Consider the following 20,040-nt stretch of genomic DNA (forward strand, 5'->3'; position numbering starts at 1 on the left):
ATTTTTGAACTTACGTTGCTTGTCCACTAAAATCTGGTTACTATATCAAGAACAGCATTTGTAGTTCGCATTTTTCCTGTGTGAAGAGCTTGGAGGAAGATTCGCGGTCTTTAGGCAGTTGTGTCTCAGGTGAATGTTGTAAAGTGATATTAGCATCCTAGATGTCCTTAGGATAGTTGGAAAATAGGATCTCAGACACTAAAATGTGACATGAAGGGTGTCTGAGGGTTTTGTGAGTTTTGAAAATCTTTGTTTTGGTATTCTTCTAATTGTAACTTATTATTTAAAAGTCCTTCAGCCAAAAAAGTACTTCAGTGTTGAGGAAGCTAAATAGAAATGACTCAATAGTTGTGAAGATGTTAGAATATCTTGGTTAAACACTTCTAATCTTTGCCTTGAAGACAGAAATACAAATTAGACTCTTGTGCCTTGTCTTTATCTCAGTTTGGCTTATGTCCAAAGAAGAGAATATTATTAAAAATAATTTTTAAGATTGAAACATTGTATCTGCTCTGTTTTAAATTATGAGATCTTATGCTATGTGTTGATTTGCTGTAATTGACATGCCTTTAAAGGTGGTATTTCCACACCAATAATACTGTGAAATTAACATTATAAAAAACAAAGAAAATTGTATGTACTTTGGAGAATAGGGAAGAACATGAGAATGACCTTGTTTGTAAAGATGGGCAAGATGCCAGGTTTTGTTTCTTATGTTAGCAATCTGGCTACAAATTGGGAACAGCAAATCCTGCTTGTTAATCAGGAAACTATATAGTGAACTTGCATTAATTATCTTGCTCTTGTTTCAGATTCCACGAGATGCAAAACATAAAGTTGTTTATATTGCTAAGAAGATTACTGAAAGCATTGGAGTAAATGATTTATCTCGAACGTTTTTATTTGGAGAATTACCTGCATCATCTCTTGGGCATATAACTGCTTTCCTAAATGAGGTACTAGTCAATTCAAAAATATTTGAATTTTTCGTTTATCTCCATGATCCTTGGAATTATATGACTATTGAAAAGAAAGAACACATAGATGTCAGCAGTTTCTTTAGCCAGGTGGTTGGAGAGTAACAGCATTTAGATTGTTCCTGTAATGAGCCTATACTGACTCTAACACTCAACAGGTGGTAACTTGTCAGGTCATTCCTCCTTCCCTTCTTCCTCACCAAGTAATGAAAATATATGTAAATCAACTTGAATTGGCTAGGTTCTTGCTCTTAGTTGTAGATTTTAAACTTTCCCTTCAGATAAGATAAGCTTACATTTGGAAATGGGTATTATCCATTTTTCAGATTCCTGTTAGAAACTAACAGTTTGAAACTTAGTTTCACTTATGTGAGATCATGGAAAAAGTGATAGAAAGAAATATTTGTCTTAAAACTCACTTAACCCCTTGCTATTATTTGATCTGGAATCTCCCTCTGAAGGCCCATGTTTTCAAGACTTGGACCTCATCTTGGTGCTAAAGGTAGGTAGTGGAACCTTTAAGAGGTGGGATCTAGTGAAAGGAAGTGATGTCATTGGGACAATAAGGATATATAAGGACCCCAGGCCCTTCCTTTCTCTTGGCTTCCTGGCTGCTGTGAGGTGAGAACCTTTCTACGTCACCCAATCTGGCCATGAGGTGCTGCTACCTTGCTACCAGCCCAAAAGCAATAGGGTCAACCAACTATGGACGGAAACCTCTGAAACTGTGAGTCAAAATAAACCTTTCCTCCTCTAAGTTGATTATCTTGGGTACATTGTCAGAATGACAGAAAAATGACTGATACATCCCTTTACATCAGGAGATGTTCTTTGAACCTATCACTGATACTTTAACATGCATTTGGATCACCTGGGGATTTTGTGGAAGGTAGACTGAATTGTTTGGCCTTCAGTGGAGCCCCAAAGTCTTCATTCCTTACCTGATGCTTTTTGCAGGCTATCTTTGGGAGTGTAGGTGTCATAGAATTAGAGCTGTGGTTTTCAAACTTTACTGAACCTTAGGTTCACCTGGGGGAATATTCTAACATATCAATGACTGATAGCAATTCAAAATGTCTGTGGGAAGTTGTTCAGGCTTCCCAGCTGATTCTAAGGCATAGTAAACACTGGAACCAGTGGGTCAGATACCTGTCCATGAAGTCAATTGTAAAAATTGTTTACTAAGTCAGAACTCATTAATCAGTCCTGCCAAGGCTACATGGTAGGTAAAATTGCTAGTACATTTATTAGTTATATTTACCAATTTCCCTTTATCTCCTACTTCCTGTCTTCTTGAAAGGAGGTATTTTCTTGTTTTCAGGCAGGCCAAGTCTCTTGCAACTAGCTCTAGTACTCTGCTTAGGCTCCCCTCTTCCTGCATCCACTAACTAGTTTTAGCTGTTTATAGGGAGAGGCTGGGAAGAAACATTTTCTATCTTTAGTACCTGGAACAGTTTTTGGTATGCAGCAGGTACTCAAGAAATTTTTTGTGAATCTGATGAGTTTCTGTTGTAATTTGCATCTAGATGGCCATCAGCTGGGGCTTAGAAGGGCAAGACTACACTCTTCATAGAGATTCCCGCTCTATCATCTGTTTTGCAGAAGACAGAAAACTGTCGAATTCCTTTGATATTTCTGACTTTTTCTCAGTACCAGAATCTGCACAGCATTTAGAAAAAGGGTTAGATGAAAGAGTATGCCAATGTGTACATCTATTGGAAACATAAAACATCCAGAATTTAAGTTTAATAAGTGGTTTAGAAGGGTCTAAAATGAGCACTGGGAAAAAGAAAAAAAGTAAGGACATCACATTATTATGTGGTATGTATCAGGTATTCAAAAAAATTTTATTACAAGGTTTATATTTGGTATGAATGAGGCTAAAAGGTCAGACTATATATTTTTAGGTTAAAAGATCCAAGGATTTTCATAGCTTAGGTAGTACCCACTATAGTTACAAAATTAGCTGTGTTCTATGATAATGTGTTAGGGACTCCTAAACTTCTTTTTCCAGCCAAGATCTCTCTCCTGTCCTCCAAACTTGGAGAGCCACATGCCTTCCAGACACTTCCACTTTGTATAATTGACCTCTCAAAGTTGAACTTCTGGCCTTCCTCGATCTTCCTTTTCTGGCTTTACGTGTAGTTATTCCCAGATTAGTGGAGGTGAGTCCTTACAATTGTTTAAGCCAGAAGACCATGGAGTCATCCTTGACTCTGTGCCTCAATGTTATATTGATTCTGTTAGGAAATTGTGTATGTTCCGTCTTCAGAATACTTCCCAGATCAATCCCCTGCCCCCCTCCACTGCTTCTTCCCTGATTCAGTTCACCCTGTGTTACTGCCTTAGTCTTTTAAAAGATCCCCCTGCTTCTGTTGTGACTCTCATTCACAGCCTATTCCCAGCACAGCATTGGCATGAACCTTGTTGAAACAGGAACCACAATGTCATTCTCACTGCCTTGGCTCCTGTTTCACTCACAATAAAGGCCCAAGGACTTATCACCATTAAGACTTTCCTTTGGTGGCTGCTGCTGGGAATCTGCATTACTAGCATCACCTGGAACTATAGGACCTCAGATTCCACTGTAGAGCTGCTAAGTCAGCTGATTGAGTAGTAGTGCTGAAAGCACTGGCCCCAAGTTTGTGGTCTGGCCTCTTCCTTCCCTCTCAGAATTCATCTCACTTGTTAACTACTAAACACCTCAGGCATACACTTGCCCTAAGGCCTTTGCTCTCACTGTTTCCTTCTCTTTCCCTGAATCTACTCAGCTAACCCCTTCTCGTCCTTCAAGTGCTGGGCTCAAATAGCTCTTTTCACTGAAGCTTCCCTTCTGGAGAAAGAAGGGGGGTTTTCCGAGTTGGAAACCAGAGCGAGGCAAGGACACATGCAGATCAGCAAAATTTTCATCATAGAAAAGCAACTCCAAACCATTGCATTAATTAAGATAAAATATTTTTAACAGTGAACATCTTATTAACTTGGCAAAAGAAATGGGTCTGATGAAACAGACTGAGGACCTGATACAGAGTAGATGTGAGCTAGTGAATTTGGAAGAGGTGAATTCAGCAGGAATAAAGGTGATAATACACATTCAAAGTCATAGCAAAATCCATATTACTTTGGAAAAAATATACATAACACTAAACTATTTTACAACTTTGTCGAGTTCCACTTTGCCACATTTGAAAATGTATTTTATTATTTTGACAAACATGAAAATACCTCCTAGTCTCATACTTTTTACTATTTAGTTTTAAAGGTAGAGTCAATTGCTGGAAACATTGTATTTTTTCTCATTTCTGGCATTATTTTAGCAACAAAATCCTCAAGCTTTGTTTTTTTTTGTTTTGTGTGTTTTTATTTATTTTTTTGTTTTTTCTTCCTCTGTACTGTTTTGATACTCTTGTTAGAGCTTGAATGCAAATTTGAATTTCTAGCTCTTCTCCCCCACATCTCAACAAACACAAGGACCTCACACACAGGCCAAGGAAGCAACACACAGAAATATGGTTAGAGCATTCCTTACAACATTGCTTATAATATCAAAAATAGAGGGACTTGGGTTGTGGCTCAGGGGTAGAGCTCCCACCTACAACTAAAAAAAAAATTACAAAAAAAAAAAAAAGAGAAAATAGTAGTTACCAAATAGGGGAATGGGCAAAGTAGGAACATGCAATAGTTGCTTAAATGAACTAAGTCAAAATGTATTCACCTGAACAGATTCATTTTTAAAATGAAGGTGAGTGCAAAAGTTAACTGGAGGTAATACTACTGCTTAAATTCTGTGTGTGTGTGTGTGGGGGGGGGGTGCGGTTCTTGGGATTAAACTTGTGGCTTCATACTGCTAGGCAAGCACTCTACCACTGTCCTATACCCACCTTTTTTTTTAAGTACTGGCATTCAAACCTACGGCTTTGAGGATGCCAGGCAAATTGTCTACCACTAAACTACATTCCTAACCATAATTGATGATTTTTAAAAAAAACAAAACTGTACTATATATTGTATGTAAGAAAATATACCCTAGGTGTGGTGATGCATACTCTCAGTGGCTCAGGAGGCTAAGGCAAAAGGATCACAAGTTCAAAGACAGCCTCAGCAACTTAGTGAGGCCCTGTCTCAAAATAAAAAGTGGTCTGGGGATGTGGCCCAGAGGTTGAATGCCCCTGAGTTCAATCCCTGGTTATCTGCTCTGCCCACCCGCCCCCCCCCAAAAAAAAAGAAACATGAATGAGGGGGGGATACACTACTTCTATAGAATAATGATCACCTCTAAAAAAGGAAGGAAAGAGGTTCAGAGAAGATAATACAAAAGCAATTTCATTTTAACTTTCTTGAATAAGGATAAATAACATTGTAATGCAAATTAAAAAAAAATAAAAATGTACCACAATCAACATTTAAAGTAAATCATAGGATTAGTAGCAGTACTAATCCATATGGAATCTGAGGCAAAAGGTAAAGTGAGTCCTATCCTGTCTTTATTAAATTTTTTGACATTTTTTTCATGAAAATCTTTGAAGTGTGTGGGTGGCATTGGAGATTGAATCCAGGACCTCATACATGCTAGACAAGCCCTCTAGCCCTGAGCTACATCCCCAACCTTTATTTTGAGACCAGTCTTGCCAGGTTAATAAGGGTGGCCTAAATTGCAATTTTACTGCCTCAGGCTTCTGAGGATCTAGGATTACAGGTATGCACCACTACATCTGGAAAATTTTGATGTAAAAATATTTTTTAAATGTTCATCTTGATTTCTAAGTTTTTTGGTGCCCTCTTAAATTTTGTTCTCCAGGCAAATATCTTAATTACCTTATCCCAGTTCATTCCTGAATCTTTGACTCACTAACATGTTCCAATCCCCAGAAATATTGTGTGGCACCTAGTAGGAGTTTGGTAATTATTTGTTAAAGGAATGGAAGTTAAATTAAGGCTAAATGATGTGTTCTTATTAAAGACAAAACACTTCAGCTTTTTAGATGTCTACTTTTTGAGCAACATTTGAGAAGAATAGTTGGAAAGTTCTATGCTGATAAGCCTAAAATTGTCAGTCGTCATTTAATCAGTATTGATTGCATACCTTGTTGGTGGCAGTTCTTGAACACTTGAGATAAGTAATGTACTTTTTGCCTTCAAAAAGAGTCCAGTGGGCTGGGGGGTGTACCCGAGAGGTAGAGTGCATGTTTAGTGCATGTGCAGCCCTGGGTTCCATCCTAAGCACTGGGAAAAAAAAATCAGTCTAATTAGGCAGAGAGAGAAACCAACAGCAATATGGTATGGTAGTCAGGGCTGTAATGGGATTTAGTGGGGAGTGGTGGGAGTCTGGTGGCATCTTCTTACATTGGAAAGAGTGACAGGAGGTGAGGAGTCTTGAAGAAAATGAACATACCCAGCTATTCCTCTTCTCAGACTATTCCCAAAAAACCTAAAAAGAGCATACTACAGGGATACAGCATCATCAATTTTCATAGCAGCACAATTCACAATAGCTAGACTGTGGAACCAATCTAGATGCCCTTCAATAGATGAATGGATTTAAAAAAATGTGGCATATATACACAATGGAATATTACTCAGCACTAAAAAACAACAAAATCATTGCATTTTCAGGGAAATGGATGGCATTAGAGCAGATTATACTAAGTGAAGTCAGCCAATCCCTTAAAAACAAATGCCGAATGTCTTCTTTGATATAAGGGGGGGAACTCAAAACAGAGCAGGGAGGAAGAGCATGAGAAGAATACCATCAAACAGGGACGAGAGGTGGGAGGGGATGGGAGGGGGGAATTGCACAGAAGAGGGAAGGAGACCCGAATTGTTATACAAAAATACATATAAGAGGATGTGAGGGGAAGGGGAGGGAAAAAAATAAGAGAGTGAGAGAAATGAGTTATGGTAGATAGGGTAGAGGGAGGAGAGGGGAGGGAGGGGGGATAGGAAGGGCAGCAGAATACAACAGACACTAGTTTGGCAGTGTGTATAAACGTGGCTGTATAATCAACGTGATCCTGCAATCTGTACATGTGGGAACAAAAGAATTCATACCCCATTTGAAACAAATGTATGATATATGATATATCAAGATCAATGTAATGTTTTGAGCAACCAATACATTTCTGATGTTTTTTTTTTTTTTTTTTTAAATGAACATAGGTCTTAGTTTGGGGAACTTCCAGTTTTAGCCTGTGACAGATCAATTAATATGTTATTTTTAGTGCTTCCTTTTACTCTGAAAAGTATCCATATGTGGTGTGCTAAATTATTTGGTTGCTTTGGACAAGGAGATGGTAGCTGGATGTAGAAGATGGAAGGCATTCTGGGTATCAGAAGACACATACACCCTGGCACAAATGTTGGGAAATGTAGGTCAGGTTGAGTTTTTAGAAGTTTATGTACCCAGATTGGGGGATGAGCTGGGAGGTGGGAGGAAATGAGACTGGAGAAGCTGATAGAAAGTAAACAGCCTTGTGATTTTTTTTTTTACTGAGATGGCTGCCAGCAAAGCCCATTGGCCAAACTTAAGTCCTTGTGTTTATTGAAAGACGGTAATAGCAGTGCATGTTCTGTGGAGGTTTTTGTCAGGTAGACCAAGAGGCTTAAACATTTGTTTCTCACCATTCTGGAGGCTGAGATCAGAGTGTCGGCTGGGTAGAGTTCTTGGTCAAGGCTCTCTTCCTAGAGAGAAGTGGAACTGGGAAGGAGGGAGAGAGAGACTTGTTCCTTTATCTCTGGTTGTATTTGCCTTTAGTAAACATGTCCAAATTATTTTGGGTCACAGAGAAAGTTTGGGCTTTTCCTTACAAATCACAAAAACTGGACAATTCCCAATTGAACAAGAAAAACCCACGGACTAGTTGAATTAGTTTGTATGTTGCTGTTCAAATTTATTATAATTAACAAGCAAACTCCAGACCTATTTATCTTGTTTTATTTATAGAAATGCTTTAGGTGTTTGCCTGAATAACGGCTTTTCCAGAGCATGCAACTCAATCTTATAGCATTTCCCCCCCCTGTAGTTCATAGCAGGAACATTAAGTTCTAAGAGAGTCACAGAATAGGAGAATGAAAGTCTGAAACAGATACCCAGTAGGAATGTTGACTCTAGAATTGTCCTCAGATCTGACTTTTAGAAAAAGCTTTGGTACTGGGGATTAAATCTAGAAAGTAGCTTCTTAGTGGGTCTGTGCATGTTCATCCCTACAAGCCTATCTCTTCAGTCTGGTTTAAAAAGCCCTCATTGGACCCCAGCCGTCCCACCCCCCACCCTGTCTTCCTCAGAGCCTGAATGTTGTCATTTCTCTCTAGGGTGCTAGTTCCAGCCCCATGCAGACCAAACTGGCAGTTTCCCCTAAGCACTAGGATTCCTTAGTGCCCTATAATTCTGTGTTTCTAGCTGCAGTTTTCTGGAATGCTCTCTGTCTTACTCAGTTCAGGCTGTTGTAACAGAATACCATAGCCTGGGTGCCTTATAAATAATAAAATTTATTTCACAGACAGGCATGGTGGGGAATGCCTATAATCCCATCCACTTGAGAGGCTGAGGCAGGAGAATCACAAGTTCCAGGCTAGCCTCAGCAACTAAGTGAGATCCTGTCTCAAAATAGGTTAAAAATCAAAAAGGGCTGGGGATATGGCTCAGTGGTTAAATGCTCCTGGTTGGTGTTGGGGGGGAATATTTCATGTAGCTCTGGGCTAAAAATATGAGATGAAGACTGAAGATACTGGCAGATTTGATCCTAGTTTATAGTTGGCACCTTCTAGTTTTGTCCTCATCTGTTGCAAGGGACAAATGAGTTCCTTTGAACTTTTTTTTAACAAGGGCACCACCAATCTCAGAGCCCTCATGACCTAATCACTTCCTAAAGGCCACTCTTTGTAATATGATCAACTTGAAGGCTAGGTTTTCAACGTATATATTTTGGGAAGACACAAACAATCTGACCATTGGTCTTGTCTTACCTCATCCTTTTGTCTTAAAGATTCAAGCCAAGTAACAATTTTTTTCTGGCAAGTCTTCCCTAATATAATTGTATCCCAGAGTCAGGTATTTCTTCCATGTTTTCATGTTCATCCTGAACACACCTCTAATTATGACAATGCTTATATTATGATTTCTGGTACCTCATCTATCCACTGAGCTTGTTGAGCAGGGACTATTGATTAATCTCCATATTCATAGCTTGATGGATAGTAGGTGCTAAGTAATAATATCATTTGGAGAGATCTGTTTCAGTACCATTTGAAAACAAAAGTGAATTTTCAGTTTTTCAGAATATTGTACAAGTCAAACATCCTGAATCCAAAAATTGAAAATCTGAATTTTTTTGAGCACAAACTTGATGCTACAAGTGGAAAATTCTATGCCATGGAATTTTGTTTCATGCACACAGTTATTAAAAATAATTGTATAAAATTACATTCAGCTTACACAATAAAATATATATGAAGCATAAGTGAATTTTGTGTTTAGACTTGTGTGTCAATCCCAAGATACCTCATTATGTATATTCAAATATTCCCAAGTCTCAAGAACCCTGAAATCAGAAACCCCTCTGGTCCCAGGTATTTTCAGTAAGGTGAGTTCAACCTGTGTTCTCCATGTGAACTTTAAAAAAGGTGGAATAACTATTTTCTGAGCATTTCAGCTAATTGAAATTTTATAGTTATAATGTGTATAATGTATCAGGAAAATAGATCATACAAATGCATTCAAAATAAATAGTTATTGGAAAGGAGCAAGAAAGCAAGAAGAGGGGCTGGGGATGTGGCTCAGCGGTAGCGCGCTCGCCTGGCGTGCGTGTGGCCCGGGTTCGATCCTCAGCACCACATACCAACAGGGATGTTGTGTCCGCCGAGAACTGAAAAATAAATATTAAAAAAATTCTCTGTCTCTCTCTCTCTCCTCTCTCACTCTCTCTTAAAAAAAAAAAAAAGAAAGCAAGAAGAAACCAACTTTGGGAACTCAACCTGAGTTTCTTATGTAAAATAGGCTCCGGAAATACACAAAAAAAAAAAAAAAAAAAAAAAAAACTTTTTAAGGGAGTCTGCACAACTTCTTGTTAAGTACATAACTGAATGAACAAGCAATATCATTTCTACTATGTCAATTTGGTATCCTAGGAGATTTATGAAATTGAGTGGTTTTGTTGCCAATTTTTATGACAAGAAAATCTTTGAAGGAGCATATTGTCTTTAAATTAACTGCTTTTTAAAACATTTTTCTTTCTCTAGATATTAGTGCCTATTCTTTCTAATAAGACCAACCATAAATCCTGGTCGTGCTTTACTTCACAAGATATGGAACATCATGTAGAAGTCATGAAAAATAAGATGCATATTTTTAGAGGCAAAATGTCTAGAAGAACTCTTCTACCAATTCCCACTATTGCAGAAAACATTGACCTGGATCAGAATTATTCAGAGACCAAGTATGTAATTGTGTACATATTTCATACAGCATATTAAAATGGAGAGCCAGCAAACCCATTTACTATCAAATCCTTAGCAAACTATTTGCAAAGTAAGGAGTGATTTTAGCTACATTTTATTTTTAAATGTTATTTTATTTCAAGGTATATTTTCTAAAGAAAAATCTCATTATCTCAACAATATTCCTTTAGTAAAATATTTTTTGAGGATATGGCATATTAGAGATCTACTAAACACAGAATAAGATGCCATAGCTTCAGTTAAGAATGTAAAAATAATGGATTTTGAAGAAATAATATTTAGGAAACTAGTTTACAGATGCATAAAATACCTATTAAAATTCATATCTATATTTGGATAATTCACTGTTGAATTATTTCAATATTTGTAGGCTGCAGTCAAACGAGAGGAGAATACTTCATGCAGTTGAATCTGTGGTTATTAATTGGTCACATCAAATCCAAGAAATTGTAGAAAAAGATTCTATGCAGCCTTTGCTAAGTGGTCTTCATCTCACTCCTCAAAGTGAGCTGGATTTTTGGACGATGAGGAGAGAGAATCTATCATGCACTTATAATCAAGTAAGTAGAGAGTCCTAGAAATTGTAAATTAAATAAGCAAAGAACTGTAGAGTGAAGTCTCCTGAGTAGTGATATCCAGTAATTTTAAAGGTTTAAAGAAATCTTTGTATGACTCAGTGTTCTGCTCTGATCTTACACCAAAGTGTATATGGTATGCATTTTTAAAATTAATGGGGATTAAAGTAATTTTGTCTTCATATGAATATTTTGACAGCATTTGAGATACTTGGAAATGTTTTGTGGCAGTGGAAAAAGCATGTTCCCCAAGGGAAATGGTGAAATGCCAAAATTCCATTAATCTAGTTGATTTAATTGATTTGGGAAGGGAAAGTGTCTTGATTACTGGATACACAGCTTTGGAAGAGCTAACTTTGAATCCTCTACTGGGTGCTTGATAAGAGACATCATTATCCAAAGTACATATATGAAGACATGAATTGGTGTCAACATACCATATATACAACCAGAGATATGAAAAATTGTGCTGTATATGTGTAGTAAGAATTGTAATGCATTCTGCTATCATTTTTTTTTAAATAAAAAATGTTCTAAAACCTAAGATGTTGATTTACATGTCTTTTAGAGATTTTTCTGAAACAGATTAAGAAAGTTGGCATGGACTAAGTAATGGTTTACATGTGTAATCTAATTTTTGAAAATTCAAATGAAAACTAAATGCAAAATAAACTTAAGAAAAAATTTTGTTATTTTTAGCTTAAAACAAAGTATGCCTTTGAGTATTAAATACTGTGTGTATTGTATTGTGTGAGTGGAGGATAATTTAAATATTTTATTACAGACAGATTTAGTCATCTAGCTTACATTTATTAAAATTTTAAAAATATTTTTTAGTTGTTGTATCTTTATATGTGGTGATGAGAATCAAACCCAGTGCCTCACACATGCTAGGCATGTACTCTATTTCTGAGCCACAACTCCAGCCCTTTTTAAAAGTTTTTTTTTCCTTATTTAATTTAGCTTAAGGCTCCTGTTGTCCTCAAGATGGTCAAGATTCTGAAAACCAAAAAAAGCAGCTATTTTTCTACTTTGAAGGACATTTTCATGACTGTGGAAAATGGTAAGACTTTTGTTCATGAAACGATGATGCTTGGTTCTTCTAATGATAGATTCATCTCACCCTTTATTCTCCAGCTATACTAAACTATTTTTAGTTTATCTGGTATATAGTGGGTACTTAAATGGCCCCAGATTGAAGATCTAATTAGAATATCTTAGTGAAGGGAGGTGCCTGGGTATTTGGCAGAGGGTAAATGAAAGCCCCTACATAGAGGTTTTCCTACCAGCAGTCGGGCTGTGATTGTCTAGTTTTCTCCTGATTGATGAATCTGTGCTTGATCTCCACCAGTTATTTGGCTTATAAGTACTCAAAGGCATCATTGATCTTTTGGTGAATATTAAATCTGAGAAAATTATGAAAAGGTATCCAGTTAAAAAAAAAAAAAATCTCTTCTCCATCCTTGTCCTCCCACCATTTACTTTGAGTTTTGCCCAAATAGAATAGTTCTCCCTAAGGTTTTTGATTTCTGTTCATATTTCTTTCTCCATCTTTAAACAAATATGGATGTACATAAAAATGAAGTTTTAAATAAGATTAAAAATAATATAAACAAGCCAGTCTTGGTGGCACACGCCTGTAATCCCAGTGGCTCAGAAAGCTGAGGCAGGAAAATCGCAAGTTCAAAGCCAGCCTCAGCAACTTAATGAAGTCCTAAGCAAGTCCATGAGACCCTGTCTCTGAATAAAATATATAAAAGCTCTGGGGATGTTGTTCAGTGGTTAAGTGTCCCAAGTTCAATTCCCATTACCAAAAAGTAAAAACTAAAAATAATAGCTGTTTTTGCTTGTTTCTAACACTAGAACATTTCTCTCTCTTTTTTTTTTTCCTACATGACATTTAGAAGGTTAAGAAATAATTCAAATTTACTTTGGAAGTATTTTGATATATCTTTAGGATTTTTGCCATGAATTTGGTTAGAAGAGATGATGCAGGGGGACTATGTGGTCTAGGTTATCTCAGAATAGAATTGGTGTTCTAACTCTGCTTATTAAACATTTTAAATTTGCCAAGTCTCTGTCTGGATTTCATCGGCCAAACTGGCCAATAACACCATGGTTTTTGGTGTGGTATTTCTCATTCTTGTGATTGTTAGCATTTTAGGCCACATAGATCTTTGTCATAAGGGGACATCCTTGCACTGTAGGATCTTAACATCATCCCTGGCCTCTACACTGCTCCCGTCTCAGCTGTGCCAAAAATGTCTCCAGACATTAGCAGATGTCTCTTGGGACCAAAATCTCCCCTAAGAACCACTGGACAGTGGTTGGGACACACAGTAGCTTTGTCCTCAGTGAATAGATACTATTAGCATTTATTTTGTGTGTGGGAGTATAAGATGAGCATTCTCTGTGGATAAAACTGCTACAGAAATAAATTCCAGGGGTTCTCATAGTCTTACCAGCAAATGTCCTGGAGATTCAGAAAAAAAAATTTTTCAGTTGAGCCTGTGGCCCAAAGGTATGGTCAGTTAGAGGTAGAAGGCCCCTCTCAAAAATGTCATTGGTGCTCTACAAAATTATCAAACATGCTTAACATGTTTTAAGGGCACTTGCCAATTAGATGTAGTTATTTAACTTTGAAGTTAATATTGACAAAAATACACTAATTTGAAAACATAAGCATCTCTGGAACATGGGTACACTCTTTTCACAAAACTTTATTATTTGTTTTGTTTTTGCTTCGCTGGATGGAACCCAGGGCTTTGCACGTGGTAAGCAAGTGCTCTACCACTGAGCTACATGCCCAGCCTGCAAGGCTTTATTATTGGTGCACAGATAGCTTGGTTATATGTCTGTCGAGCAGAGTAGTATGGGTGAGTGACAAAGGTCAGTGGGTGTTTGTTTTTTTAATGATCTTTTGGAATAACATGAAAATAAGCTTCAAGTTCATTCTCTACCTTCCTAAAAATAACCATTTTTCAGTTAATCAAAGGTATCTGTAGCCTCAGGAGCAAAGTGAAGTCTGATGGAGATCTATTTAGAGTAAATTAAGAGGACTAGCTTTAACCAAGAGAAGGTATGAACTTGATTAAGCAGTCACTAACAATATTAAAATATTTTTTTCTTCATATCTATGAGATTTTTAAGAAGCATTGCTTTTATCATGCTTGACTAGTTTTTGTTGTAAAATTCACACAGCATAAAATTAACCATCACACAGTGTAAACTCAGTGACATTTAGGACATTGCAGTACAACTATCCCTTCTGTCCAGTTCCAAAATATTTTCATCACTGTTCTTAATAATTGGTATCTTTGTGAGTACTGTAATAGAAGCTTTCTTAACCATTGCATCAGTTACTCTTGTAGGAAACTGGATTGGCCTGATAAATGATTGATTTGCACTTGTCCCATGTACTGAGGAGGAATGAATGTTTTGGTGACGAAGCTTGTAATCCAACTCATAAAGTGACAGCAACATCACAGAGCTGTTTTATTCCCACAGCGTTTCCATGGGGTTGAGTAAATCTCTTTAGACTGCAAGGATTTTCCCCCCTGGGTCTTCAGCCACAATTACTTATGCTATGTGAGTAACTAGACCAGCGCTCTCCTGAGTGGCTGCATTACAAATGAACAGTGTATAAAGTTTTTCAAACTGCTCATGTGTGGATTGTAAGATAAATAATGAAAAAGGAAAGATGATAACATTTAAGTACAGCCATGTCGTTGGACATGGTTCTCTTGAACTTGTAAAGCGAGTTTAGAAAAAAAGAGACTACATCCTCTGCATGACAGTTCTCTTTCCTTTCAGCTCTTCTTGAAGCTCAGGACATAGAACTTTACTTGAGCCCTCTGAGAAGACACATTGAACGTCTCCAGGAAACAGAATTCCCACAGATCCACCTGCTAGTCGCCCCATTATTTCATACCATCTGTCTCATTTGGAGTCATTCCAAGTTTTATAGCACCCCTGCTCGGATTATAGTCTTATTGCAAGAGTTTTGTAATCTCTTCATTGAACAGGTATGAAGCATCAAAAATAGGAACAAGAAGAATCATTGGGGCATACCTATAATTCTATTGGCTCGGGAGGCTGAGACAGGAGGATCGAAAGTTCAAAGCCAGCCTCAGCAATGGCAAGGTGCTAAGCAACTCAGTGAGACTCTCTAAATAAAATAAAATAAAAATAGGGCTGGGGATGTGGCTTAGAAGTTGAGTGCTTCTACTTTCAGTCCCTGGTACCCACCCACCCCCAGTCCTCCCCCCCCAGCCCCCCCCCCAAAAAAAAAAAACATTGCCATGAGGTAGGTTGTATTGGATTAGTGAAGAAAAAAATCCAGATTACTATAAGAATACCATTTCCCTCTGTTTTCAGAAATGACTTTTATGGTTACAAAGGCCAGTAGCTTTTTTTTTTTTTTTCCAAATCCAAAATGCCAAAGGAGCTCTGGAAATTGGTGAGATACAGTCAAAGAACATATTGTTGGTGGGTTTTGTTTAACATCCTACTTTCAGAGAGATTTAAGGCAGATTCTAATAAAAGGTCAGTATGCAAAGTACCTTCTCTGTGGCCTTCCCTTTGGTTTCCACAAGATGCTGGCTGATAGAAGACTGTTAGGAAGTGAAGTGAAGTAGAGCATCTGCCCCCACCCGCAAATCATCTTTGACAGTTGTGGAATTGTATTAAAAGAATTTTGGTTCACTGTTGATCTTTAAAAATCTTTTATAATTATTTCTCTACCCTTAACATGCCAATTTTTTTTTTTTTTAAACTAGATCAGCTCCCTCTGCTTCCCCATCCTTTTCTGTGTGAAGTTTCATCCTTCTTGGGTTCATGGTGTCAACATATTGCATAATTTGAGAACTGAAAGATGCTTGGATTCCACAAAACCTGGTTGGTCTTAGCTGGGAGTATGTCCGGCTGCTCTGGCTACCATGATTAAAGAGTATAGACATGGTGCTTTAATCGGCACAAATTAATTTTCTCAGTTCTGGAGGCTGGAAGTCTGAGGAGGCTGAAGCAGGTTCATGTTCTGCTGAAGGCCCTCTTATTGGTTTGTAGGCAGCCAGCCACTTTCTTACTGTGTTCTTACTTAGTGATCTTCTTCTCCTTATAAAGGGACAGTCCTGTTGGATTAGGGCCCCATCCTTATAATCTCTCTTAACCCCGATGATCTCCTGAAAACCATAGATCCAGAGATAGTTACATTGGAGTTAGCCTTTCATCGTATAAGTTTGGGAAGGACAAAATTCAGATAGTTTTCAGATGATTAAACAGATTTGAAAGATGTCATTTGCTCAATTTCCTTGAAGTTAGTGGAGAGCCAGACTAGATAAGCGATCTGCAGACTTGTGGTTTAGAGTTTCTGGAGTGTGAGATGAAGTTGTTAAGTCCCTCTTCCTCACCCCTTGAAGGAGGTGAGTAGTGTGTGGAAAAGTCTTGAGACTTGAACCAAGATAGATGCAAATCTATTTGAACCACTTAGGTAAGTTATATCACCCCTCTCTGAGCTTCAAGTTAATTTGTTGCTATATTTTCTTGTCATCTCCTCTGGTTTCATTCTATTTCTGTTCCTGGTGTCAGACTTCATTTTGCTCCATTTCTAGGCAAGTGTCCTGGGCCCCAATGACTCTGATCTCCATGTGAAACACTGCTATCCCTGTTGTGGGGCCATAAATACAACTTCTACTCCTCCAAATTTCCTTTTAGGAACCCTCTTCTCATAAAGTTATCAAAACCATTTTACTGCAAAGCTCCATTAATGTACAAACTCAGAGGGGGCTTTTCATTGGGATAGGTTGCTTTTAAGAAGTCCTGGCTACCTTTAAGCCTATAAATCTATTATCCTGGCCCCTAGGCTGTGTCAACAGCCAGAGTCTGCCAAGCTCCCGAGAGAATTCTGTGGCCTCTCTTGTTCCTTAGTTCTGGCTTCAGTCCAAAGGTTCCATTGACCTGATTTCTTTGATTGTCCAAATGGCAGATCCAGGATTTTTTAGTCAATCTGCCCTAATATGTTAAGAAGCAAAAATCAGCAATGAGCCAACACTCATTCCTGGATTCCTTAAAGAGCTAAGTGCCCTCTCTACTCCCCAATTGTTTGCTCATTTAATTTACATATTTAACAAACACTATATGGTGCTTATTGTTTTTTCCAGGAACTACTTAAGCTCTTTACAAAATATCAAATATTCAATTCTCAAGACTGTGGCATAGGTATTATTTGTAGTTCCATTTTATAATTAGAAAACTGAAGTTGAGAGAACATAAATGGCTTTCTCAAGGTTACCTAAGTAGTGATGAGTTTTATGCCCATTCTATGATGCTCCATATTTTTAAAGTTTTTATTTCTAATTAAAACATACATGATGTGTGAACAAGAATTGTAAAAACATTCTTACAACATTTGTAACAATGGGAAAAATCTTACAGTTCTAAAACCCTGAAACTCAGCATTTAACAATTTTTTTCTTCCTCTTATGCATAGTTATACACTTTATCATACACACAATTTTACTACCTTCTTTGAAAATGACTTTGTTGTTGCTGGATATACAAATTGTTGCCAGCCTTTCTATTATAAACTACATTCGGAAAAAAATTTATGCTGAAGCCCCTATTCTTTAACTTGGATAATTGGCTTAGTGTTAATTCAAAAGGTACAATCTTTTCATGACTCTTGAGCAATATTTAATATTTGCAAAATTTTTCCTAAAAGGATATTATTAATGTGCTTGAAGTTTTACTACAACTTGCCAACTTTGAGCATTACCATTAAAAAAAAAACTTGGGGTCATTTACTGGGTATTTAGCAGTATCCTGTAGTTTCTTTATTTGTTCTTTGCATGATATATGTGATTACACAACTTATGTACTTTTTCAATTGTTTCTTCATCTATCCTTCATGTACTTCGCTTTCATGAATTGATCCCATGTTTGATTGATCCCATGTTTCAGTGACATTTTTTAATTTCATTTTTTAATTTGTTATGTAATTAAGGGTCATAATCTGTTATTAGAGGACATAAACTGGCATTCTGTCAGCTGCATTTTGTGTAATTTATTTTTGTTACTGGGGATTTAACCTAGGGATGTTTCCTAATGAGCCACATCCCCAGCCTTTTTAATTTTTTATTTTGAGACAAAGTTTTGTAAGTTGGTGAGGCTGGCCTTGAACTTGTGATCCTCCTTCCTCAACATAATGAGTTTCTAGCATTACAGGTGTGTACCTCTATGCCTGGCTTTTTTTTTTAATTGCCAGTCTTAAATTTGGTAGATTTCATTTAAATTCCAGTGTTGAGCCTCCACTGAAAAGTCAGATATTTCCACACTGGCTGTGTCATCCCGTTATCACAGTTAGTTGCTGGTGCTTCAGGTGCCCCTTTCAATGGATCTGTTGCAGCCCAGATTACTGTCGTCTGCTGCTGCTCCTGATCTGCTTTACTCATCATCTGCCTGATTCAGTGGATGGTTTCCAGTCACAGACAGAAAACGTGCATTACTTTAGAAGCAAATGTGCTTCTCCTTGTTTCCTTACAGTGATCATTAACATTGTCCCTTAGGTTAGCCCCATGCAAGGGATCATTGGATCTCCTGACATGGTAATACACATAAGTTTCAGTGATGGAGATTTTCTTAATGCCTTGACTAATTTCTCTGCTAACCCAACTTAAACTTCTAGTTAGTGCATGGTTACACCATAAGTCCACCACTCTGTCTATTCTATGGCTTGATATCTCTATGGGTGAATATTGTTATCCATAAGATACTGGGTGGAGAAGAATCAAAGTCTGAGCAGTCAAGCCTGGAGAAGAGGTATCAGTATTGAGCAAAAGAATCCATAAAATTCTTTTTTGGGAAATGGGTGTTATTAGACAATATCATTGATCAATTGGCTAATTGATAATTAATTGGCTTACTGATATGTAAATTGATTAGCAGTACAGTTGTCTCTCAGTGTCCACAGCAGACTAGTTCCAAGACTCCCATGGCTACCCAAATCCTTGGATGCTCAATTTAATTGTATATGATGGTCTAGCATTTGTATATAACTAATGCATGTCATCTGGTATACTTTAAATCACCTGTAGATTACTTCTTATACCTACTACAACCAAATGCTATGTGAATGGTAAAAACCAATAATACTATATTGTTTGGGAAATGATGAAAAGAACAAGTTGTTCATTTTCAGTACAGATACAATTTTTAAAAAATGTTCCAATCTGTGGTGATTTGAATCCATGGATGTGGAGGGCTGGACAGGGCTGACGTATTTGTTTATAGAACCTTCAAAGTAGGACCAGTTCATACTAAATCCTGTGGCTTTTTGTTTGTCCTGATACCATTAAGTATAAGGTAATAGAGGTGTGTTTGGGTCTGCTCCAGAAACATTTGTAGGAGGTAGAAAGGAATTCAGAGTTTAAGAGATAAACCGGATCTTGAGGTTCTCTAATTCATCTCTCTCATTTGCAGATAAGGAAATAGATCCTCTGAGACAACTTGCCCAAGTCTCTTGACTCCTGTGCTTTTTCCTTCATATTCTCTGCCACCCAGTCCAATACTGTAGATTGTTAAGAGCTAGGATGTTAAGAGCTAAGATGTTAATCTAGGATGTTAAGAGCTAGTCGGGGATATTATTTTAGGAGATCTTACTCAACAGTGGGCGTATGAGCAAATTGAATTGGCTATGATGATCTTGTCTACATGCAGGCCGGCCGGCTAGCACAGGAATGGATACAGGGGTGGCTTGTCCAGTGACAGTTACTTTGAGTTTAAGTAATTAGGTAACAGGAAGCTGCAGAAAGGAAAGCAATTGAGTTCTCTCTATTCTCAGCTTACTAAAATATCAAAGAATCATATACATAATGGTAAATGGAGTATACCATACACTATTCCAGAATGTACACTGTTTTGAAATTCACACTATGAGGGGATCACTGGTGGTTCTCCTCCCTGTTCTATGTGAAATGTTGGCAGCCTTCATGTAGAGATTAATTTCCAGCCGGAGGAGGAAATAAGAGCATAGACTGGGA

The 20,040-nt window shown here is 37.4% G+C and overlaps 1 protein-coding gene across 2 annotated transcripts in view; it reads left to right on the forward strand.

Annotated features, from left to right (window-relative positions):
- Positions 1-20,040, forward strand: part of Dnah11 (dynein axonemal heavy chain 11) — a 305,466-nt gene that overhangs the window by 1,054 nt on the left and 284,372 nt on the right. For both annotated transcript variants that reach the window (XM_026408127.2, XM_026408145.2), the window contains exons 2-6: positions 813-956; positions 10,212-10,408; positions 10,801-10,990; positions 11,969-12,068; positions 14,819-15,030. In XM_026408127.2, coding sequence (XP_026263912.2) covers positions 813-956; positions 10,212-10,408; positions 10,801-10,990; positions 11,969-12,068; positions 14,819-15,030 — 843 coding nt within the window. The remainder of the gene's footprint in view (positions 1-812; positions 957-10,211; positions 10,409-10,800; positions 10,991-11,968; positions 12,069-14,818; positions 15,031-20,040) is intronic.

The sequence above is a fragment of the Urocitellus parryii genome, chromosome 3, assembly GCF_045843805.1.
Source record: "Urocitellus parryii isolate mUroPar1 chromosome 3, mUroPar1.hap1, whole genome shotgun sequence".
Taxonomy (NCBI): domain Eukaryota; kingdom Metazoa; phylum Chordata; class Mammalia; order Rodentia; family Sciuridae; genus Urocitellus; species Urocitellus parryii.